At 46.7% G+C, this 24,645-nt stretch overlaps 1 protein-coding gene across 6 annotated transcripts; it reads left to right on the forward strand.

The window, feature by feature from the left end:
- Positions 1-666: 666 nt before the first annotated feature.
- On the forward strand, positions 667-23,999 carry PRELID2 (PRELI domain containing 2). Of its 6 annotated transcripts, none has more exons than XM_052816625.1 (7): positions 667-768; positions 8,711-8,768; positions 10,870-10,943; positions 12,509-12,669; positions 16,939-17,044; positions 22,615-22,680; positions 23,124-23,999. In XM_052816625.1, the coding sequence occupies exons 1-6, from the start codon at positions 694-696 to the stop codon at positions 22,657-22,659; spliced, it is 519 nt and encodes a 172-aa protein (XP_052672585.1). In that variant the 5' UTR covers positions 667-693; the 3' UTR covers positions 22,660-22,680; positions 23,124-23,999. The 6 variants fall into 6 exon arrangements, with proteins under 6 accessions (XP_052672585.1, XP_052672581.1, XP_052672580.1 ...); XM_052816620.1 differs by lacking the exons at positions 22,615-22,680; positions 23,124-23,999 and adding exons at positions 2,307-4,043; positions 18,300-19,005 and having other exon boundaries at positions 669-768; XM_052816624.1 differs by lacking the exon at positions 667-768 and adding an exon at positions 6,223-6,821.
- The last annotated feature ends 646 nt before the right edge of the window (positions 24,000-24,645 follow it).

A 24,645-nucleotide genomic window follows, 5' to 3' on the forward strand; every position in this document is an offset into this window, starting at 1 on the left:
GGGGACCGCCGGCCTTGTCCGTGCGCAGCGTTGGAGCTGGGCTGGGAGCGACGGGGTCAGAGCAGCGCTGGGGGGACCGGCTCCCCCTCCACTTCAAACGCGCTCGTTTTATTTTTGGGAATGCTCTGACTTGGATTACCCAGTAAACGCTCGCTTATTCGCCCGAAGAAGAGGTGTGGGCTTTCCTAAAGAATCACGGTGAGGCTGCTGTCGAGGCAGTGCGTTACTTTTACCGCGCCGCTGGTTTTGTTTCTACTGCGGCCGGAGGCTCCCGCCCGTCCCCGCCGGCGGCACATGGCGGGCCGCGAAGGCGTGACCCCGGCTGCAGCCCCCGTCCGGTCCGGGTCTGGCACCAGCCCGAAGAGCAACGAATCCGCCCGGGGCCATCGCCCAGCCCGGCCGTGAGGCGGCACGGCCGCCGCGGGAGCAGGGCTGAGGGCCGGGGGCTGCAGCCGCAGCGCTCCTTCCTCCGCACCCGCGGTGGTGCCGGCACCCCCCGAGCCCCGCGGTGCGGGGGCCCGGCCTGCCGCCGGCTGCTGGCCCGCGGAGCCCCTCCAGGGCTCGGCTCGGCTCGGGGCGGCGGCCCCGCCGGCCGCACACAAGATGGTGGCGAGGCGGGGCGAGGCAGGCCCGCGGCGGGCCCGCGGGGCGGGGCGGGCGGGCAGCGGGGCCGGGGCAGGGCCGCGGGCCGCCATGGGGGTGACGGTGGAGGTGCACCGCGTGTACCGGTACCCCTTCGAGCAGGTGGTGGCCAGCTACCTCCGCAAGGTAACCGGGCCGGCCCGCGCCCTGCCGGGGCAGGAGCGCCTCACGGCGGCGGCGGCGGGGCCCGGCCGCGGGGATCGCCCGCCCCGGAGCCGCTCAGCTTAACCGCTCGTTCCTGCGTTAACCGCTGGCTCTGCCCCGGTTCTCCCTTCCGCAGCCTGTCTCCGGTCGTGCTTGCGCGGTGGCTGCGTGGAAAAACCGTAAATCTTGTGTCAGTGGGAGAGAAAACCGGCGTGAGTAACGCCGCGCCGGAGCGCGGGAACCCGCCTCGCTGCCGCCTTTGTCCCGTCGCCGTAGCCGGGCACAAGCAGGGTCCCGCTCTGGGGGGGCGGGCGGCTTGTGGGCCTGCGGGCCCGTCCCGCAGCCGAAAGCTTGGTTTTCCTCTTTATCAGAGCTGTTTTCGTGCTTAGGTGACAACCTGCGTTTCCGTGCCCGAGGCGTCGGTTGCGCGTCGGTCACGTCCGAGTCTCCGGAGCGGAGCGGTCCGGTCCGGTCCGGTCCGGTCCGGTCTCCCCGCGGTGCCCGGGCTGGGTCCGGCAGCCCCGCCCGTGGCGGCTGCCAGCAGGGACGGTGCCGGCCCCGGCGCGGGGAACAGGGCGGGCAGGGCCGTGGCTGCGGTGGAAAGCCGGTGGCCGTTCTTCTTGGCCAGAAAACGGCCTAACTAACCCCTGCTTGCGGAGCGTGCGAGAGGGGACTCGGGTGCGGTGAACAAAGCCACCGAGTCCTGCTCGCTGCCCCGGGGCTCTGCTCCACGGGCGGTGTGTGCTGGTCTCTGCGCCGCGGTGGACGTGGCGGGGGTACGGCACGGCTGCCCCGTGGCCCACGGGGAGCGCGCAGCTGGGACGGCAGCCCCTGCCCTTCCAGGGGCTCTGCCGTGGTGGCTGGGATCTGTTGGAAGGAAAGATCGGATGGGTAGAAATGAATTCTGGTTTTCTGTCCTTGCAGGATGCTAACCCCTGCGTCGCTGCTTGGCGCAGTACGGCTTTTGGCCTAGTAGCGCAACAATCATTAGACTTTTAAGTAGGCTTTAAAGTGAAAATGTTTTGCAGCGGCAGAAGGCTGTGTTAATGGCAGGTAAACAGCGTTTCCGTGGTGCATCTGCTCCTAGCAAAACAGCGTCCTGCTAAATTTTCCTTCTGAGCGCTGTTGTGTCTCAGACCCAGGCTCCAAGCTGTGCATCAAAACTGTCCTCTTTGTTGGTGTTTTCCTTTGAACAGTAGCACAGATATAGGGATGAATTCAAATCTTTATTACAAGCTGATGCTGGGCTTTTGCCCTCTAGCTGTGGCTGGTTTTTGTGAACACCAAGGTGAAGAATAGAGCAGGCTCCATTATATTTGTTTTGGCCGCGTGTGTTTAAACATTAACGGTAGAAGCAAGCAGCTGTATAGCGCAGGGCATTTCCTTGGCACAAAACCCCATGGGTTTGCGAATGTTCTCAGCAGGACAAGATGTTTAAACAAATGTTGGCTTCGGGCTAAATTCATCCTTGATGCAACCAGCTTAAAACACAAGGAGGGATTTTTTTTTTTTTGTCTCAGCCAGCTGCCAGTTCTCCGTCTCCTGTTAGCAGAGGTCTGTCTTTGACAAAGGCAGTGCCAAGAGGAACCCGGAGGATGTCTGCTTGAGAGAAGCCCAGTGAGCTCCGGCACCCGGGCAGCTGTGCGGCTGATGCACAGCAGAACTGGGCTGAACGCGTGGGGCCGTGTCCTGTGGCTGAACCTGCCCGGCGTTCTGCTGTGGTGCGAATGCCCTGGGCAGCCCTGGCCGGTGCGGCGGCAGAGCAAAGCCCTGCGCGCTTGCTTGCAGCCAAGGCAGTCCCAACGACTCTAATTCATCAGCAGTGCTGTGACGACCTGCGGTGTGCAGCCTTGCTCCTGCTGCTGCCGTCCCAGGTGCTGGGAGGCAGAGAATGCCTCATGCTAAGTACCCTTTTATTAAAAATTGTCAGATCCTTAAAAACTGGATTGGTTTTATGGGTTAGGGTAGGAGGGGAAGACGATACGTTGCACTTCTACCAAGAAATAACAAGTTTTTCCTGTTTGCTGAAAGCCTGTAAAGACGACATTGGGCTTGCTGAAGTTACCAGGCTTCTGCACGCAATCTCGGTGCGGTCAGCTTCTCGTCTATAGCATCCATCTCATGAGGAAATGACTGATGAGTTACGTGAATCTCTAAAAGATGTAACTGACTGCCTAATTTTTTTCTGGTGTTTGATGGCTCAGTAAAAAATGGAATTGGTTCCCTGTAGTGGTGTCATGCCCCGTACTGAAAACCGAACTGTCATGTATGTGAAATTCTTTTACAGGGGAAAGACCGAAAATATCCTCACAAGCCGAAGTGCCAGAACTTTGAACAGTAAATACAGGCAAAGATGCTTAGTCTGGAGTCTTCTGTTTCTGTTAACCATCTACAGCTATTCTTTTTTTGCACTAGAATAGGACTGTGCAAAGATGCATTTAAGGTTTTCTTTAAAAAAACCCAAAAAGATGGGGGGCAAAAAAGGAAACATTTTTTTTCTCTCGCCCTGCTGCAGAAATCCCGAGCTGTATCTTTGGCAAGCTTGGACAGTCAAATTTGCTAACCATGTAGTTTAGACTGCCACACTATGGCTAACCAATGGATGTGCTCCGAAATACTCATTTGAAAACTGAACAAACTTGGAAAAGAGAAGGCAGGGCCAGCTTTTGCTGATTTCATTGAGTGCTTGGCAATTAGAGGTGAGAGGAGAAGCAGAGTTAGTGCTTTTCATTGTGAAAAATTTGAACCAGAGTAGAAATGCAAATGGGAATTGTATTCTGTAGTATACTTCCATATGACTTGAGAAGGGCAGTTGGAGGTGAATAGCGAGGCTAATTATGACAGCCAGAAGCGCAGAGCAGAAAGGTTAAAATAATCCTCATTTGTATGTGGCAGCAAAGTGCATCACATGCTTTTAACCAGGACTTTACTATGATTGAAAAAATAATTGCCATAGTTACTCAAATGCCATAGTTAAAGTTGACTTCAGGGCTCCTGCTCTCGTTCTTTCTGTTGCGACTCTGCAGGTTGAACCTTTGAATGTTGTTATATCACAAAATAGGGTGGGAAGGTGCAACCAGTTATGCTCTCAGAGGAGACCAAAGCCAAAGCAGTTGGGGTTCTTCAAGGGCATGTTTGTGCCAAGACATCTCTTGGCAAACAGAAATCCCCTATTGCCTCGACCGGGGCATTTTGTGTATCAGCTGCAATTTATGATCTCTGAGGATGGAGCAAAGAAGTCACTTGGACTGTGGAAGGTATCAGTATGGGCTTTTTTTTTTTTTTTTTTTTTTGACCTCCCCTCCCTCTTGTGCATCTCTCGGGTTAGGTTTAAAACATTCCTGTATTCTGCAGCAGAATTGCACCCAGCTTCTCTAGAAATGTGCTCTTACCGCAGAGGTGTGTCGTCTGCTTTCATTACGTAGAATCAGTAAGAAATAGGTGGTAATCAGAGGGACAGCCTGCTACATCAGATATTGGGGTATATGTTCTTGTATGCCGGTTCAGAAATATGCTAGAAAATATTCTGCCTTTGCCACGTGTTTCTAGAGAGAACGGCCCCTCCGTGGTCGGTGTGGGAGGGCAGGCACTGGCAGAGCATGACCTTGAGGGATGTATTGGGTGGGTCGGATGGATGGCGGTCTGCAAGGGCTGCTTTCTTTCCGCCGAGTACACCTTTCGGACAGCTGCGATGGAGGTGAGGAGGAATCCTGCTGGAAGTGGGGGCACTAACTTCTGTCATACCCGTCCGACGTGCCTGGGCTCGCGTGGCCGGTCCCCAGGCAGAGCCGCTGCCCTGCTGAGGCTGTAGGAAAGCCAGGCGGGTTAGACCTTTGTGGGGTGCGGAGCCGAGGGGAGTCTTGCCCTGTGCCCGGGGCCCGAGCCTGCTAGAACGGACAGCAGTTTCTGCTGGGGTGGCCTGTAGGTTAGTGCAGGTGTTGCTTTAAAGTGAGCCTGGGAACTGTAAATCAAACATTTAGTTCATGTATGACAAATTGTTTTGTATTTGAAATAAGCGTATCTGTGTGTGAAAGGCTTTTGTATTTATCGATCTTTATCACAGCAAGTAATCTGTGCAGTGGGTTTGCTAGACTTTTTTTTTTTTTTAAATTTACGTTTATTCACAACCACCACACTTCCAAACCAATAACAAAGTGGAGGAATCTGAAAAGGTTTAGCTGATTTTGCAGCATCACTGCTTCATTTCCTTGCAGTTAGAAAAGAAAGAATCAGAATATTTATGAATTTAAATATTATTATTTTTTGCAAGTCTTTGAAGCTGTCATTTTGATTTATGTGGGCTCGATTTGATCTTGCATGTAAAACCAGCCCTTGATTGCTTTGAAATATTTCATTTTTATACAAATCATGTGTAACCTGCAGTGATTTCACTCTGCTGCTAAACACGGTGCCACTTTTGGAGGCCTGCTATTTCCCTCAAATAACTTCTAAGAAACATCGCTGTGGTTAGGAACTGCTGTTTTTGATGAATGATCGTACACATTCCAGTTAGGAAAGGTATGTGGGGGTCTTAATTCCCTGGATTCAGAGTAATGACTAATGCAATCAATTCTGCTTGTTGTTATTTGTAGAAAACAATCAATACATTTGCAGGAAGACTGAATGAAAGCACAGGAATTCTTTATCTAATTTTAATTGTCAGGTTTTTGCAAGTGGAGGATGGAGTGCTTCAATTCCAGTAGCTGTGACATGAGGGGTAACCCCCTAACCGCTCGGGTACCCCCCCGTGCTGGGGTGCCGAGGGGTTTCTGGGTGCGGAGCTCTCAGTGCTTCCAAACTGCTGTTTGCTGGTACCACGCTTGCAGCTCCGCATCTGTAAAACAGGCTCTCACATCTTCAGAAAACACTCACGACCAGCAGTCAGGGTAGAAGAAAGTAATTTCAAAGCTGTGGATAACTTAAAGGCAAAGTCAGCTTCGTGGCTTCTGCTGTCGGCTCTTTGTTTGGGGTCCTCTTAGTGTGGTGGAGGGGAAGTGTCTTTAAAATAAGCAAATCAATCTGGAAAGAAATTTACTACAGGAACTCATTGGAACTATTTAATTTTTTTAAGAAAAGTGCGCACGCTTCATCTGGATAACTGTTTCTTTTTCCTAAAAGCATAGCATTTTGAGTTAGAGTCGCACTTCCCCGGGTGCAGTCTGGGATGTAGGAAACGTGTCGGCTGCGGTCTGGGAAGGGTTGAACGAAGACAAGGCGTGAAGATTGTCCCCAAGCGGGGCGAGGGATGAGATTTGCTCCTGCGTCGAGTAAGCGGGCAGGCCTCGGGGTCTCCTCTGCTCACGCATTGCCCGAGTGAGGAGGGGGTCGTGCCGGTCCCCTCGCGGGGGGACCCTTCGGCAGCGCCGCACGCACCGGGTCGGGGCAGTGCCCGCGGACCCGAGCTCTGCTCGGCCTCAGCGCGGGGGGGGCCCGGCAGAGCACCCCGGCATTGCCAGCCCCGCTGCCCGCACAGCCGTGCCTTCGCAGCCTGCACCACAAGATGGCATTCCCTCCTCGCCAGCTGGGAGCGGGAACGGCTTGCGGGATGTCGCGTCTGCCCCCGAAGCGCTGACGTTTCGGCTCCTTGGCCTGTCCCGCAGGCAGGAACGCTGCCCTTCGACGCCCCGGCCGGATTCTGGCCGCGCCGCGCTCCCGGCCAGCCTGCCCGGTGCTGGTTTGCAGGCGCAGGCTGAGGGTCGGTAGCCCGGGGCCGTACGGCGAGAGCCGGCCGTCAGCCCGTGCCGGTCTCGGCTCCCCGAGTCCTCTCTCCGGGTGCGGGGGTGCCCTTTGCGGCGGGGCCGGCAGTTGTGTTCTCCGAACCGCGCGTGGTGGGAGCCGCGGCGTTTGGGCGCGACCGCGGATTAGCAGCGCGTTCGTAGCCACCTCTCTCGGGGCGATTCCAGATGTTGGAAGTCCTTGCTCCGTCCTGCGGCCCAACACAAGGAGCTGGGCGTGAGGATGCTGGAGCCGGTGTCGCGTGTGACTGGCTGGAAGGGATGGCGGCGCCTGCCCCGTGCCCTTGCCGAGCGGGAGAGGTGACGCGGGGCAGTTTGCGTTTGCGCTCCCGGGCAAGGAGACCGCAGGGCAGGGCTGGAGCCCTTGGGCTAGTGGGAGTCCTTCAGACAGGGGTGGGATTCCTCTGCCTGTGGTGCTGGGGAGGAGGGTTCAGGGGTTGAGTTACTGCAGGGCTGAAATACCAGCCAGGCTGAGATCTCTTTGTTCTCTGCTGCTGTTAGCTTTGGCGTCCCCGGGGAGTGGAAGCCTTGCAGGGAGGCTGTGGCTGGCTGGAAACGCTATTTTTGTGGCTGTTAGGCTCTCCTAGCCATTACATTTGCTTGTAGACTTGTAATGTTATTTCTTTTACTGTGCTGTGTAGGAAATTGAGTCTATTTCTGTTTAAATACTGGGGTAATAGAGCCTGCTATTTAGTGGAAGATTTATGTAAATGGCTCTTTGTTTCACACGATTGGGCCTTACAGAGTGTAAGTTACATCGATAATGTAATTATGCCACTACTGCCATTTCAGAGCAGCACGTCGTGGAGGAGCCTCCAGTTTCTGTATAGAGTAGGACTTGAAAACCCTGTGCTTTTAAAATCAACTTTTATTCCGCAGCAAGAAAAAATGGTAGAGCTGGATTATAGAACAGCCTGTTCTGGTGTTGTTGACCTTTTTAGTTTAGAACCCAAGATTTCTTTTATATCGGGGTTTTGGAGCACCTATTATTGCACATCATAATTGCATTACGTAAGCAGAGTTAGCCTTAAAATGCAATTTCCCCACCTTTCCTAAAGCTTCATGCTTTGTTTAATGTCAATCTGGTGGTCAGTATCTCTTCAGCCTGGCATTTGTATTAGCATGGAGGTTACAGTAACTTTTGTGTATTATTTGAGTTCAATAAATTACCTTGCGCTTTACAATTTAGAGTTCATTACTCAGGTGAACGTTGATTACTTTTTGCAACGGAGAGTAAGGTCCTTGTAGCCTTCTGTGTCTCATTTCTAGCCAGAGGAGTTTTGTGAGTTCCAAAATAGACTATTCATCCTTAAGTCCTGTTCTTGTGCATACATTTCTTATATAGGATGTTGCCCTACAGGCAACCTATACAATTTTGGCAGAATGCCTTTTCAGTGGGGGTCTTGGAATGAGAATCTCTTTCTTCCAGCCTTGAAATGACTTGCTGTACAGCCTAAGGAAAATGAGGTTACCCAGAGCAGGAATAGGCAGTAGCAGTCCCTTATCCTTGCTGCAGGCCAGCCCCTGAGCAGAAGAGCGTGCCCTCTCGCCAGGCTGGACCCACACTGCAATCCGAAGTGACGTCGCGCTGTCACACTCTTGTAGCAGCTTTTGCAGGACAGTGGAATGCTATGTACCAGAGTCTGCATTCGGCTGACGCTGCACCGTACCTTTCCAGCTTTTTGCTTGAGGAAATAGGTTGTGTGGCGGAACGTGCTTAGCAGCAGTGAGAAGGAGCTCGCTTGCTGCAGAAACTCGGGATGCCGCTGTTCTCTGCGGAGTGCAGCGCAGGGGGCTTTGGCCCGTGGAGCTGCCGCGCTGCTGAAAGCTCTGCTTAGTCCTCATTTGAAAAATGTGATGTGGGTCAAGAGCTCGTGTCTTTGTTTCTGTGGTATAGAGGGTGTGTGGAAGATGTCGGTATGCGGCAGCAAAAGCTATCTCCCCTTCAAGCGATTTTTCTCATAGCCGTATTGTGGGTTTTCTGTTTGTTTTCTAATCTTACTTACTAAGCTAATCTTACTAAATTCTTCCTTTCTGCTAACTTGAACGGAGACTGCAGATTGTTAATATCAGGCAGCTCGTACCTGTTGAGAGAAGCTATGAAACTGCTTCTGACTTGACAGGTGACAGCAATTTTCTTTTACCCATGTGAGGAGTGGTAGTCTTTACCCTATGCATTTTTCTCCCAGTATCCCAGTCCCATGGAGAAACACATCACGGCTGTAGAGACAGTGGAAGAGAAAACAGGTAAGCTGCCTGACTTTTCTTACAGAGGTAATTAAAATTTTTCATAACCTTTAAAATTAATTCTGTAATAGTTGTATTTCAATAGAAACCAGGCACTGCAGACATGCCTTGGATCCCTGCGTGCTGGACATTTTATAAGCAAGACCAAGAAAATATTACCCCCTCTCCCCACAAAGCGTGTGTTTTAACTGCATCAAGTATTTAAATTTTCAGCTTATTCCGAGGCCATTAGACACGTTATGCCTGGTTTCTCTGTAGTACGTTCTTTTGTTGTACAGTTCCTCGGTGTTTCTGTGATGGTTTCCATCCGCAGTGCTGTATGGATCAGAAGTAAGGCCGCTGGAAGGAAGCACAGTGAGCTGTGTGGATCGAGCCTCGGGCGTTCCACAGGCATCGCACTACTTGGCTTTCATGATCCCTGCCTTCGGAGGGATCACTTGCTGTTTCACTTCAGATGAGGAGGTAGTTCCAGGAATCGGAGTCTTGCGCAGTGGCCTTGTAGGATGCTGATAGTGAGAAAATGATCACAGATCCTCAGTCTCTTGCTTTATCATTCCGAATTCCTGAAATGCCAAAAATCAGATGTTACCATTTCCCAATCATATTGACAGGAAAATAAATCTGCTTGGGTCAGAGCACAGTTGTCAGATCAGGTCTGCTGATACCATGTGGATTTTTGTTTTCCAGTTGCTGAGCTTGCAGGAAATGCTTGCAATTCGGCACTTAAAGTAACGTGTCTGTGCGGAGGATGTATTAAACAGTTATGCCACCATGTGGGAAACAAGTACCATAGGACTTTGTGTGGAAATAACTACCTTTCTTCCTAATATGGGAACTGTGATCAAATACTCATTTGGGATGAAATAAGAATTTACAGACTTTAAATTTTTAGTCCCAAATGCTTTAATCCCTAAAGTTTTAGTCCGTAAATTCTTTATCATACATTTAGAGATGTCTTCTGTCTTGCAGCTTGGGCTTAATGGTGGCTCTTAATTCCAGGCTTATGCTCTCTTTCTGAGCAAGTTGTTAGTGAGGTTGCCCTGAGATTCAAGAAAGCCAAGCATTAGTGCTGCCGTTGCCGTTTTGTTCAAATGCAGTAAACCACTCTTTCCAGAGAATGCTTTTCTGCTCTGCGTTGCACGGAGGTGCTTCGTGTTATTAATATGATGTGTTTGTTAGAGTTCTGAAAACCAAACCCCATGAAGTTTTCATTTCACAGATCCCACCAAATGCAACTGTTCGAGAAGGTACTCTTTTATCCCGGAGAAGTCTTTAACCTGGGCTGCCTGCCAGTTGGCTTCTCATTCGGTAGCGTTCTGTTCTTGATCCGGGTCATTAAATATTAAAAGGCAAAGTGATTCTAAAAGCCAACCATTTTTTTGAGACACTAAATAACTGTAATTTGTTTCCTAATAGATAGTTTTGTCCTTGTCACTGGGTCCAACTCAATACAAAAATAAACGTGTGATGAGACAGGACTGTTCTGTAAATCTCATACACAGCTTGTTTGCCCAGAAAATAAGCCTGAGAATATAAAGTAGGGTGGGGGTAGAAATAAACTAAAGCTTAAGTCTGTATGTTTGTCTGGCAGCTCAGTCGCCCAAGCTTTTCTCTCGCCCCAGTCATCGTCCACCCGGTGCCACCAGGAGCAGGGTTCTCCAGTGGGTCCTGCCAGACCCTGCCCGGGCTGCAGGAGGGAGTCCTGCGTGCACCCACGCAGCCTGGCACTGGCACCAGCACTGCCTGCGGTGCTTTGCTGCCCAGCAGCACCACTATAAATGCCAGTAAAATGTTTGTACCACACGCTGGATAAGGGGGGTCTGGATTGCAGCAATGGATGCAGATGCCGTCCTCCTGAGGCAAAGTGCAAAATGCCTATAGCAGTCTTATTTACGGCCTTCTGTCTGGCAAAGCAGCAGAAGTAATACTTCAAAGAACCCCAAAAACGGCCCCTCCCTGCAATGCTCTGTTAATTTGCCAGCGTTTCTGGTTGCACATTTGCTGTGCTGTGAAGTCTTCCAACTACTTTGTTTTTATTAAAAAAAAAAAAGGTAATATTTGCTGCTGTAACTCTTCCCTTCTGATTTTCTTTTGTCATCAGATTTGTCTACGGGGATTATTTACCGGAGGAGAATTGCAACGTGCCAGAATGTGATTCCTGAAATTTTAAGAAAGGTAACTACTTAGAGAAACTTAGTCAAGTTGTAAAACCTTAATGCTTCACTGTGGTTCGTCTTGTTTAAAAGGATCACATTTCCTAATGATTTCTTTTTAAATTAGAAAAGTTACTTTTAAGAGAAGTGAAAAGAAAAAAATTCTCTAGGAACTGATTTTATATTTAACTCGAATGGACAAAATTGTAGCCTTGAGCACACTAAGATGTAACCGGTGGTGGTGGTTGTTTTACACGCACTGATGGGCTTTTAGCTTTTGTACCTGGAAAAAGTAAAGATGTTTTAAAATGTTACCTGGGCCACAGTAAAAGTAAAGCCATTCCCCCCACCCCAATATAACAATCTTATTGCTGTCAATGCCCCCGATTGTTGTGTGACAGATGGTATTTTTATAAAAGCCCAGTCTTGTGGATCTGAGCAAGAAGGTGGCAGCTGGTAATAAACACTGGGTAATTATTTCTAAGCTGAGCTCAGGTATTTTGGATGTCTGATCCATGGCTCCTGAACACATTGGGCTGTAATCTCTCACAAAACCATTCTGTAAGTGAATTCAGCGGGATTTAAAATAATACTTAATGTGCCTATAGCATGTCGGAAGTTAAATATGGCATCGTAGAGTCCCTATAAAGAAGATGAGACAAGGCCGTAGAAAACGTAAGGACCTGGGTTGTGCAATCCCTTAGTGTCTCTCTCCTGTGTCTCTTTTAGCGACAGTCCTTTCTTCCAAGTTTGTTATGGAAGGAGAATTAGCCTTAATTTATTATTTGGTTTTTTTGCAGAGTATCTTGGAGCAGATAGTCTGTATACAGAAAAGTACATTTACATTCATGCACAGTTAAATAACTGTACTGTTCCACAGCCTGCATGGTTAAAAGTATGCATGTACTCTTCCTGGTGCTGACGATTCTGTATGTTTTTGCCTCTAAACATGTGTTTGTCTCTTCCAAGCCTCACCTGCCAAGGAGAACATATCATTGCCCTATACAGGCAGAATGTAAATAAACCGATGGTGAGATTTTCATCCCTTTCATCCCTTCTTTGGCCCACGCTTGCTAGATCAAGGTCACTCAGGTTGACAAGTGGGCTCTCAGAGGAGGAGACCTCCTGGGAGAAAGGAGCTGGAGCAGGACGTCAGCTGCTGCGCCCGGCAGCAGGAGCCTGCAGAGGTGCAAGCCTTTCTCCTGCCCTCACGGATTAGCTGGCGGGTTTGGCTGCCTTGCATGTAACTGTTTGGAAGGGGCTTCCCTCGTCCTTTGTTGTCACAAATTAGCTGTCAGCAGCAAGACAGGAAGCATGAAGTGATGCAGGTAAGTTGGCCTGCAGTGGTCTTGGAAGTCCGGCTGGGGACTGAGCAACTTCCCTAAATCTTGGAGTGTTTGCATGGCCTTTAGTAGCTGCTGAGGAAGTTGAGTGTTCTCGTTTGGGCTAACGACAGCTGATGTGCCCTTTTCCTGGATCCTCAGTCCTGTCCTCTGAGGCTAGTGATAACTTTGAAAATACTGAGAAGTGATTCTACCCCTTCTTTTTTTTTTTTTTTTTAAAAGCTATAATTCTTCTATTTCCCAGGTCAGTGTCTTAAAAGTGCCCGACATCTACTTGGAAGAGGAATCTTGGCTTAATATGCAGAAAAGAAATATGGCTATGAAAACTCATTGTCTTACGTGGACACAGTATGCGTCTCTGAGCGAGGAGTCTGTCTTCAGAGAGAGCTTGGAGAATCCAAACTGGTGAGTGCTGGCCTCTGGGTGTAGCAGTGCCCATGTGCCAGCTCAGGGCCGCTACTGCAGGCCCATGGCCCTGAAAACAGGTTTTCTGTTGCCTTTTGAATGCTTGGAATGGGAGGGTTCTGAATAATAATTTCTTTGGTATGTCTTGAATGCATTTGAAGCAGCAGCTGTAGATGTCCTGTAGCTTTCCTCTGGCTTGTTCAGATGCGAGGTTAGGTTCTCTGGCCAGAGCACAAATAATTGCTGGAAATTAATTTTCTGTGTGCTGCTCTGCAGTCATAGAAGGCTGCCCCGCTGTTCCTGCACAGCAGGCATAGCCAGAGTGTTCGTTTTGCTCTCATGTCTACCAACAGATGCTTGGACAGCAGTTTAAAAATTATCAGCTCCCTCCTGCTTGCCAGCCATTGGCATGGAGCATACTTGTTCCCAAACAATTTTCTATCTCCGGTGTTTGGCCTGCTGTGCCCGGAGATGTAAGCTGCTGTGGGACTTTGCCTGGGAGAACATGCACTTGTGTTTGTACAGAGTGGAGCCTCAAAATGTCTTTATGCACATTTATGGCAGGATCAGAGTGGAATTTCTAATTCCTGTAACATTGAAATGAGCAGGTATGTAATGATGTGACTGTCTTAAAAAAAGATTTATTTCCAGGTGATGTCACCCCCATTAATTCTTACTTTGTTCTGGTGTCTCTTGTAATTAGTCGTTACTTTTGCTTTATGATGTTCCCTGGGAAGCGTGGCAGGGTTGTCCAGTAAGGTCCATGTGACTTCGGAAAGCTCTAAGGATGCTTAAGAAAAAAACCTACCAACTTCAGATGAAATTAAATTCTTTGTGGCTTAGGCATTTCTGAAAACCCCTATGCTGGGAAGTTGCTGTTTGAGGCCATGTTCCTCTGGCTTTTTAAACTGTTTCAAAAGTTTGCTGGGACCCTCTGTCCTTAGACTTCCTCTGCATCAGAGTTGCATTGCAACAATAGATGTTGGTCCTGTTGGTGTAGAAACTCTTAACTACTGCAACTGGTCGCTCACTCACGCCCTGTTTTCAAGGCTTTTCAGTTCCAGTTTAGGAAGGACCCTGTCCTCAGCGTGCTGCTTCTGCTCCTGCAGACTTGTGCAGGGGAGTTGTCCGCGCTCGATGTCACCACTGCTCACTCTTACGTTAAAGCATACTGTGGCAGTTGGGAATGCAGAGCTGTAGCTGGGCTGCCAGAGTGTGATTGCAGCCTCGGCAGGTTCCTTTACACAGGCTTTCAAGCCTCTGGATGTACTGTGGGTGCCGATGCAGGTCAGCAGCTGCAACACGTAGCTGCAGGAGCCTGCGGACCTCAGCCGTGCTGCCCTGGCCAGGTAGGTTCAAGGATACCTGGGTGTCTGCACACACCACTGTCACCTCCTCAGGAGTCTTATGGAGGTAATTGGATCTAACAAATGCTGGCTGGCAAAACAGGCGTGAAATTTCAGCTGCATGTAGTATATGTACAGTGACATTTACATTTGAATAGATGAGGGAATTATGTAAAGGGTATAACGTTAGCAGTATACTATTGCACTGGAGAGAAATAAGAAAACACACAATGAGGAGACTCAGGTGATCGTGATTAGTGGGAAAACTGTTCGTTATGCCCCTAAAGAGAGAACAACATTATGAGAGTGATGGTAACCTGAGTACAGACAGAAACTTGTCTTTCTCCCCTACTAAGCACTGCTGGGCAGATTTCAGTAGCAACCTCCTGAAACTCTTCAGGGCACTAAAAGCGTGAAGAGAATGAGGAAATTCTGCTCCTCAGTCAGGCACCGTGTGCGTGTTGTAGTGGGCTGTTTGTTTGTTTAATCAGCTTTAACACGACGTTGTCAAGGATGCCGATAAATTAAAGCAGAGTGCCACTTTGCTGGCTTGCATCTCGGAGCAGCCGCCCGAGCAGGTCAACTACCTTCGCCTCTCCCCGCACCTCCCGGGTGCGTGATGGGCTCCGCGCCGGGCGCTGCCTGCTCCCGACCCAGCAGGGAGCTGGTGGTTGGGGAGGTGGGCACAGGCTGCTCTGCAGGCTCTCGCGGGGGTGCGTTACAGCCGCAGCCCCCGCAGCCCTGCTCTGTGCCTCTGCCAGGAGATCTCTTGCCAGTGGGGTTAGTGACAGAGCTGCTGCTCTGTCCCGGGCACACGTGGTGGGAGGACGCTGGTGGGAATCCAGAATATTTCTAGCCCTGTCAGATGAAGTTATAACTGTCTGTGCTGACTTCAGCCCAGCTACTTTGTAGACCAATATGCTGTAGAAAATCAAACCGTGAATCCAGTCCCTGCTGGGACCGGTGGCTTAGACGTTTAGCAGAACCTCATCCATAGGACGTGGATTAGTTTACCCAGTTTGAGATTGGCAGTTACATCCTTTGTTATTTTCAGCTAGAGAACCACAAGTCAGGGAGGGGAGGCTGCAGCCCTCCTGATGTCCCTAATGGAACTGGGGCAATTGAAATGATGCTTGCTTAGTCCCAAACAGTCAATTTAACCACAGTGTAGTTCTTCCTCTTAATGTTAGGTGGTTATTTTGTCCTAAATAAATGTGAATGCGGTGATGCCAACTGCTACATATTCTTGCAAAGTGAATTATTGTGGGTGCTTCCAAGCAGAGCATAAAAGTGTCTGAAAAGATCTAGAAGCAAACAAACATTACCATAAATAAATTATAAACCATTGAAAAAGGCATGATGGGGCATATCTGTGTATTCAGAGGCCAGAAAGCACCTATGTTATCCTCTTGGCTGAACTCCTTAATGACACTTTTTGTTTGGTTTCTATGATTTAATTGGTGTTACAGACAAGCATCTTGTCTTGATGTCTAAAGTCCAAAGAAAGCCAGTTAGTCCCCGTGGGCAAGGCCTGGCCACAGGCAGAGCCGCAGGCTCTGAAGTTGTGCACTGGCAAATTTCCATGTGTCTGGGCAGGTTATACCTGTCTTCTACAGTGGAGAATCCCTGCGTAGCTTGAATTTTGTCTCTGGTGTCATTTGCCATCCCTCTGTGTTTTGGTTTGCCTGCTTTCCCCCTCCCCACCAGGACCATTTCCTTGCTTTTTCATTTTGTATCCCTCAATTGCCATCAGATTCCCTTTATTACCCGGCGCTTTCCCTCATTTCATACAGCCCAAGGGAGCTGCAGGCTCTTGCAGCGTGCTGGGCACAGGGTGAGATGATGTCTGCCTGATGTGGAGAGATGCATCTGATGCATGAGCAGTGCTTGTCAGCTGGAGATGGGAATTAAAAAGATCTCCCGTACAAAAGCTCCCTCTTCTGAAGAGCCTTGCATTGGACGTAACTTTTAATTTAGTTTTGAAAGCTGTGCAGGCTTTGGAAACTCTCCCTGACGCTATCTGAACAAGAATATTGCTAGACTTCTTATACTAAAGACACTTTAATTAAACTCCCATCATGAAAACAATTAGACCAAATTTGCCGTACTTAACTAGTCAATAATTTAGTAGTTGGATCTCATTAATAGACTTCTCCCTGTGACTGTGTTGTAATGATGCGGCATTGCCAGCTGCGTGCTACGGAAATCAATCAGAGATCAATATTTTCCTTGAGCCTCCCTTTTTTGTCCCTACAATGGTGAAACTGCAAAACGAATAAATAAATCCCAACCAGAGCAGCTGAGTTCAGTGGTGGATTTTTACTGCTGGCATCCATCCTGTGGTTGGGGGGAGCTGCTCACGTTCTCCAGCTCCTTCACTTGAACTCCGCGCGTTTGTCTTCTTGCCGAATTGCGTTGACAGAAATAATAAAGGGTCGTGGCCCGCCGAGGGCATCGGTGGTGCCGGGTTCGCGTGCATGCCGTGGGGAGAGGAGTGGGGAGTCCTCTCCTCGCGGCTACCACTGCCTCTGTCTAGCTTGGCCAGGATGACGTCCCGAGGACCCTCTAAAATCGTACAAGCGTATTTCACTGTGTCTGCAGTCGGTGGCTCTTGTCTCCGCTCCAGACCGCTCTCTGTGTTGCTGCTCTTCGGGCTTCTGGAGCAAGCGCGTGTCTTTGCTGAAGCAGAGCCCAGCTGGACTTCAGCAGCACTGACCGCGAGAGATGGTCGTTACAAACCTCTCGTTACGCTGATGTTCCTGTATCCGCTACGTTTGCCATTGAGATTGTCATACAAAATAGTGACTGTAAGAGATGAAAACCTTACTCGGGTATCAAACACCAACTTTCTAAGGTAGAGTTTATACTTCATGTTTACTAAGTAGACAGAAAAATAACAGGGTGTTATGTTCCTGTTTCTTAGGACGGACTTCACACAAAAAGGCAGAATATCAGTTACGGGGGCAGGTTTGCTCAACTGTGTGTTGGAAGCTTTTGCTCAATCGTTTTTAAAGCAAGGTGTGAGGAAGGTAAGTAGTTTATTGCTTGAATTTCTTCCCTGAATTGTATTCTAAATTTTTTCAAATCACCAGATCATCTGGGCTCAAAATTAAATTGATGTTTTAAGTCTGGATTCTTTACATCTTTTAATTGTTGAAAAAATATTTGAACTTTTCTTTTGTCTACAGAGAATAAGCAGAACAAAAATGGATTTAGTTTTATTATGCTAATAGTTTTATTTCAAATACACTTTACAACACAGCATGTATGACTGTATCAGTTTCTGTAATTCATTCTTATTCCTGATTTCCCCCAGGCATTGAAACAGTTCTTCTTCCTAATGCCTCATTGTACCAGCTAATACTGTAATAATAATTTGTGGTTCTATAGCACCTTTACACTGAAATAGTCAAAAGTAGTCAACACGAATTTATATCATGTCACACATTTTTCTCCAGTGCTGTTAGATTTTTTTTTTTTAATTTTTTTATTTTTTTGGCAGCTTGATGTATTTACAATAGCCACAGTCGATCTCCCTGTAGCAGTTCTGTATACTTCAATAGTTCTGTCTTTCAGTAAGAATTATGAAAGAGGATAAAAGCTATCCAGCAGAGCATCCCAAGGGAGTTAGTGTTCAAAGGCCTTTCGTTTCGGGGAGTCATGTCATATTGATAAACTAGGTTTAACAGCAACGTCTCCTGAAGCATTCACTGGGAAATGAAGTTGTGTGGAAGTCTTGTCCTCTGGAAGTTTGTGCTTTGAAGAGATTTGGGGGTTCACGTTGTACTGTGCAGACTGTTTAAAATTTACACCTGCTGAAAAAGAAGCAAGGAGGAAAAGGAAGGAATATTTAATTAAACCTTTTTAATGAGAAAGTAAGAGAGGTTTTTTGGCCCCCCCCCCCCCTTTTTTTTTCTTCTTTTTTCCCCCTTCCAGTTTGTATCTTGTTTCAGATGAATGAAAGCATATGTATGTGCCTGAAAACATGGCATTTTCATGGCTGGGGTCATGAATCTTGTGTACTGCAAGACTGTAATGAATCTATATTTAGCATTGCGTATCATTTTTTAGTTATCTAATGGAGAAATTTGTTTTTCGGATGAACTTAGATGTCCACCGTTCAGATCATGCCTTACGCCATTCTTTAATTATTCACGGGGACCAAGTGGTTAATACTGTTGAAGTTTGTTGTTTTTTTGGGGGTTTTTGGGTTTTTTTTTTTGGGGGGGGTTGGTTTGGTTTTTAAGTGGCCTTGGCAGTGTCCTGTCTTTTCTCCTACTGAAGTCAGTGGGTGTTGGAGCGTGGAGCCTGGGCAGCACCCGCAGTCCCTTCGGACACTCTTCTCTCCGCTGGCGCAGGGGCCGACAGCCCCAACCTCTCATTCGTCCTTCAGAAGCGGATTTTGGAATCTGCGCCCCAAGAACTGCAGATGGAAATGTATTTCAAAAGGCACAGCCATTTATTCATTTGCTTATTCTTGATAACTATAAGACCTTTTTGTTGTGGCTTTAAAAAAAAAAAAAAGAGAGAAGTAGACAGCTATGCTAGTGTAAGCAATGACTGTGATCAACGAAACGTGTCTTGCAGGCTTATGACAGCGCAGAGCTAGCGGATAAAACAAACTAGCTCACAGTATCTCTACAATGTTGCATTAGAAATCCTTCAGCGATTTTGGCTATGTCTGCAGATTTGTGAAAAAGAAAAATACAAGCGCACCAGATCTGGTATAAATGTACAGTCTTGCCTGGTTTTTCCTCCCACCTCCAAAACATCCATCTCCCTGAGGCAGCAGCTGTATCTATGCATTTCGTTTCTTCTAAGCTGTTAGATAGAGTTCCTTTTGTGGCTTGGCCATAGAGTAGTTTTGTGGCACATTTTACCCAGATGTAATAAATGGCAATACAAAGATGATATTTAAAGTTTTAATAGGTATGTTGCATGAATGACAATGCTTGATAAATGTTCTCCAGGCTGCCGTTTACTTCCTATCTTCCAGTACCTGATCTGCATCCTTCCTAATGGCCTGACAAAGAAGGCATTGCTTTTCTTGCACCTGGCATAATTGGTTGGAATACGTAAGGATGTTACTTTCAAAGCCAAACCATGATTCCTGCTTTATCTCCTCGATCCTGATAGCAGTGCACTTCTCCATCCATCTGTTTGGAGAGGCTCAGATGAGATAAGGGAGTAAGGGAACAGTGGGAGGCAGCAATGTGAGGGGGCAGAGGAAATGGAGTAGGGGATGAGCTACGTGAAGAGTAGGAGAAAATACTGCATGAATATTAAATCTTGTGAATGACTGCAATAAAGCTCTTACATTCACACAGTCCATATTAAATACCTTTATTTTACAGAAAGAGGGAAAAGTTACTATTCGTGAAACTATTCGTGGACACCAAAGGCACTGATCTTTTTAATCATTATTTTTGTAACTAAGATATGAGCCTATTCTGTGGGTAGGGGTTTTTTAATGCCTAGCAGAATGACGGTGACATTTTATGGCTCCTCATGTTTGTTACATTTCTCTTATTTTCTTCCAACTCCGAACAAAAATATAGGAGATAAAGTTCTCCTGCTCTGCTTTTGTTTGTAGAAGTCATAGTGCATTTGTGTGGAAATTACAGCATTTATGATTATTTTTTTCTTAGCTGTTCAGAAAAGGTATTAATGAATGATGTGAACCCACATTATTGCCAATAAAACTTTCCTCCTGAATAATTCAAAAGTCTGAGCAGACATGCTGGTAAATCCCAGTTACCAGCACGGCCTGTTCTGGGTCTATTGGCGAGAGCCTGGCTTCCTTTGGAGGGGGGAAAGGATGCTCCATAGTCTGCAGGCAAAGTCCGGGAGAAGTTTCCAGCGCAGGAGGGGTAGTGGTGGCCCCTAAAGTCAGCCTTTGTGTGCGTGAGTTTTTAAAACTTGTTTAAAAAGTGGCCTGATTCGTTTGTACATGTCAAAGTTTTGATGATCTCTGCCAGTGTGAAGCAGTACAGATGACAAAGTTATGAGCGATTTTAAGGCCACACAATAAAGGAGCATTTGTAGCAAGAAACTTTTGTTATGTTGGTAGGTGTTTTATCCGTTGCCTCTTAAATGTTGCAACATTTCTGTCATTTTCACTTCTTGGTTTCTTTTTTAGGTTCCTTTTGCTTGACTTGAATATATAAGGAGATGGAAATTAAAGGCTATGATGTAGTGTTTGTTAAATTGTGGAGCTGAGCTCAAATAACAAATATTTAACTGAAAAATGTTTTGTTATGGTTACAAAACAAATGAAAAGTATTAGGTGCTCTTTTCAGAGACAGCATAAAATTTTCTGCTAGTCTGTTAAAAAGTTACCCTGCTTTTGTACTGGCAATGGAAATGAGGTATGTACTGCAGTATGCGTTGCCTTCGTCAAACAGGCCATTTATACTTTCCTGTACATCACTTAACCTCTTACTTAAAACTTAGAGTGTTCAGTAAAGATGTGGAGTGTGTTACAGACGCGATGTATACTCTCTGTCCCTATCAGCTGGGAGGCCGGTCTGGCTCCTGGCAGATATTCCAGATACACATGTAGGCTGCTCAATGAGTCTGTGGTGCTGGAAACTCCTTAGACTGCCATTTCGCATTTCCCTCGTTATCTGGTCACCCCGCTGCTGGGTCAGTGTGCCCTCTGTGGTTTCAGTGCACTGGCTGTGGTGACAAAGTGACACTCGCTGGAGGAGTCACCCGTAGCCGTTCCTGAACTGGGCATCTGCTGGGCTCCGTCCCTGTGAGTGCCTTGGGGTGTTAACACCGATAGGGACTGTACGTAAACACTTACGGCAGGATAGCTTCTTACAGTAGCAGAGTACCTGCACCTTTGAAAAATAAAACTGTTCTATGGCTTGTCTGTCAGAGAAGCTTTTAAGCTACAGCTGTAGAGGTGCAGAGTTTAATGGTTAGGCAATGTTTTGTTCTGCATTTCAAGTGCATCAGTGCACTCTAAGCAGTGTAAATTTAGCGCCTTTAAGCCTGATCTCCTGGGACTGAGATTTAAGTGTTTGAACTTCAGTTGAAAGGAATATATTGATTAGGCTTTGATTTAGTTGTTCGTTGCTGAAGAGATACTGGGTAATGACTTGTACCTACCCTTTCGTATTTTATTAAATTAATGGAGTCCCCTCTAGTTCCCCTTTTCTTCCTCAACACCATTTTGTGTAAAAGTCTCCAGTGCTGTGAGGACAAATAAAAGAAAAAGCAGTTGTCACACTGTGAACATAATTGATTCAATAAGTAACATTTTTAAATTCCCTAGGCAAACCTCTGAGTCTTCACTTATGTCAATTAGTGCTTCAATCTGTAAACAGTGGCATGTCCAATTTAGACTGATAGACTAAGGTAGTCAGCTTATTGCCTTCTACAAAGAATAAGCATGGAAGATGAACTGTTCTTCATAGATATAAAATATCTTGTCCTTTTTTTTGTAGAGATGTGAAAAGAAATTCTCTTGACCGATTTGTTAAAGTCAATTGTCTTTTTTTACCTCCTCTCACAGTGACTCAAACTGAGTAAACCCTTTTTCTTTTATCTTGACAAACAGAGCATGCTAGGGTAAGCCTTAGCCCCACACAGGTTATAGCTAAGCTCCAAGCTTACTTCAGTCCACAAGATCTGACCAAACATTAGAGGTAGGGTTGGCAAATTACTACAATTTCAGTACACAGACAGGGCCAAAAAGTGGAAGAGGGAGGGATGTTGTAGATTTTCTTATCTAAAGTGAGTGGGTTTTGCTTTTCACCAAATAGGAAGCTGCTCCTCTCACTTTGTACTGAACCTTGAACTTAAATGAATTTCAACAGAGCGAAGCATCTGGCTGTGGAGCAGTCTGTAGCCCTGACGTGGGAAGAGCTCTTGGTCGAAAGCTTCCCCCCCTTTTTCAGACGCTGCCCTGCTCTGGGTAGTTCAGTGGTTTGTACCTGCGCAGCTGCTGCCGGTCGGTGAGCGCCCAGGGCTCGTCTGCAGTGAACCCCCCAGACAAACAGAACCCCTAGATTCAACCTACATTTTGCTTCATTAATAGTTCATTGTTTGGTAGTTCCTCCTTCCTTCGCAGATCAGTCCTGGAGAAGAAATACTCACCCTCGTGGCCCTCTGATGGCATTTTTCCCTTCATTTCAATATTACTTTCCTTCATTATAGAAATAATCACAGGGGCTTTTATGGGGAGCTTTCATCCTCACACACCCAATTGCAAAGAACACGAGTGATGGTATTTCAGTTTTAAAGAGGGATATACCAAGGTGCAGGGATGAGAAGTGGCTTGGTCCAAGCAGAGCAGTGGCAGAACTGGAATAAAATGTGTGACCTGATTAAGTGCCCTGGCTTCGTGCAGCCTTGACTTGGAAGAGGTTGCAAGCTGCGAAGGGTCCTTTGTCCTCTCCAGGGTCCCCCTGAGCAGCCTGTGCCATAAGCGCTCCTTGTGCCTCCCGGGCAGTGGGGAGGACCGCACTGAGTTAGTGTGGGACCATAAAATGCAATTTCTTTTTTTTAAGGCTTTACTGGGTGCCCTTTCTAATGTATGAAATACTTAAGTTGTGTGTAGAACTGGCATTTATTTGTGCTTTTTTTCCAGGGTATTAAAATAATGGAGACACTTCTTCAGGAGCAGTGTGAGTGATCGTGCTCTCAATGAGCAGCTGTAAGTACAACATCCATTTACAGATAAGAAAAATTGTTCAGAGTTTGTGATACCTATCGCACATTGTGCTCCTTGTAGTTCTACAAATAAATGTTGGGTTTTTTGTCCGTTACAAATAGCATGCAACTTTTGAGGAACTTTGAAGAAAAGTAATGATCTACTGCAGCGTTAGGCTCAATACTATTCCAGAGTTTCTGAATAGTATGTTGATGAAGATGACTTCTGCATCCTGTATTTTATCCTCTCCTCTCTGTTAATATATCATGAACGCAATAGTCCTAGTAAAATAAGACGTTGGTTCTATCTAAGGATTTTTACTGAAAAGGGTTTTCTGTGGAGGGAAGATTTGGTCAACTCTTAAATTAGCTTCAGAACAAGAGCAAATGGCTGTTGAGTACCTCCTAATAAATTTCTTCTAAAATCTATTTTCTCTGCTTTTGCAGGAGGAAATGTATTTGCATAGAGTTTCCTTGGAACAGCATATCTTCATTGCCATTGGAATTCCATGGCTGTTGTCTGAACTTTACTGGTACCATTTTATTGAGGAAAGAGCATTTAATATGCACAGCTAGAAGAAAAGAAGACCACAGACTGCAAATCTTTTACAAAAGATTAAGGAATTCTACTACTTAAGGGAATGTCGATCGTGAAAATCAGGGAGGAACAAGTGTAAGCTTGGAAACAGCATCTTGCTGTGAATTGGTGCTATAATCTCTAGAGACTGAGAATTTGGTAAGGGAACACAGAGCAACAAAACAAAAATAGCCCTTGTTGCCGTGAAGCCACCCTTGCCTAGTCAACCAGTTGCTTTGTGTCTTGTCAAGGGAGGTGCAAGCACACCCCGTGCGCTGCTTATTTCACAGCTTGATTCTGTGGGGTAGAGGCTTCATTCTACAGAAAAGAAGCTCAACTGTAGCAGCTGAGTAGGGTTACTGTTCCCAGTTCTGATTGCTGTGTTGGAAATATTTGGTTATTGTACCCCTGCCAGCACGATTATTTTCAGCTGTGAAGACATGCCTCAATACAAGTTTTGCATATATTTGAATTCTTTCAGAAAGTATTTCTCTTGTATTGCTTCTGAATAGAAGAAGAAGAAACCCAGAGGGGAATTGATAAAGTGCAAGTAAAGTTCCTGACAAAGAGTGTCTCATACACTTCTCTTCCTTTTGTTCCACACACAGCATCTGGATAGTTTTATTTTAAACTTTTCATTTAAAATTCAGATAAGCACAAAACCGTCTTTGATACCCTTTACTGAGTTAGGGTAATACCACACTTTACAAATAGCCCCATTAAAGTCTGTGTTTGTTCTTTGTGGAGATTTGAACCAGTTATTTGATTGCCCTAAAGCAAAATGATCGGCTTTGCATTTTTCAGGGTGGGTTGTGTTTTATTTTCTCAAATGTGATGTAAACTCTCGGTGGACTCTTCCTTATGCTATGCCTGAGTGCTGCAGGCCTGCTTATTTCAGTATTTAATGGTCTCAACTATCCTATTCTGAAGCTAAATGAGCGTACTACTAAACAGCCCAGCCACAGACTGTGGCCACGCGCCAGCTCTCCAGTAGTGTGAATCCACGAACTTTTGCTTCCGTGGCTGGTGCTATAGGTTTACAGCTAGCCCATACCTTGTGATGAGAGAGCCATGGCACGGTCCTTAGGAAATGACTGTGTTTTGTATTGGCCTAGTGGAACAAAATACTTTCCTTCATCTTTCTTGTTTTGGTTATTAACTGATTCTTGTGAATTTGGACTCTGAGTACTGAACAGTAAATATTTATGAAATGTAATGGCCAAGACTAAATACATTCATTAGCATATTTATTTTTATTGAGTTGCTGCTTTGTGTGCCTGAGGAAATTATCACATTACTTCTATTTGAACTGCTATGTACATTTTTAGGACTAGCATTTTTATTCTTGCATCACTCGATTTTGGAATTAGGATGGGAAGCATTTGCGTCCTC

The sequence above is a fragment of the Harpia harpyja genome, chromosome 20 (assembly GCF_026419915.1).
Source record: "Harpia harpyja isolate bHarHar1 chromosome 20, bHarHar1 primary haplotype, whole genome shotgun sequence".
Lineage (NCBI taxonomy): Eukaryota > Metazoa > Chordata > Aves > Accipitriformes > Accipitridae > Harpia > Harpia harpyja.

Bases quoted from the DNA above. Each gene is read 5' to 3' on its own strand.
- PRELID2 (XM_052816620.1), top strand. From the start codon at position 3,918: ATGTTTGTGCCAAGACATCTCTTGGCAAACAGAAATCCCCTATTGCCT. The intron at 4,044-8,710 runs GTATCAGTATGG...TTTTTCTCCCAG, and splicing joins AGTCACTTGGACTGTGGAAG to TATCCCAGTCCCATGGAGAA. The intron at 12,670-16,938 runs GTGAGTGCTGGC...CCTGTTTCTTAG, and splicing joins AGCTTGGAGAATCCAAACTG to GACGGACTTCACACAAAAAG.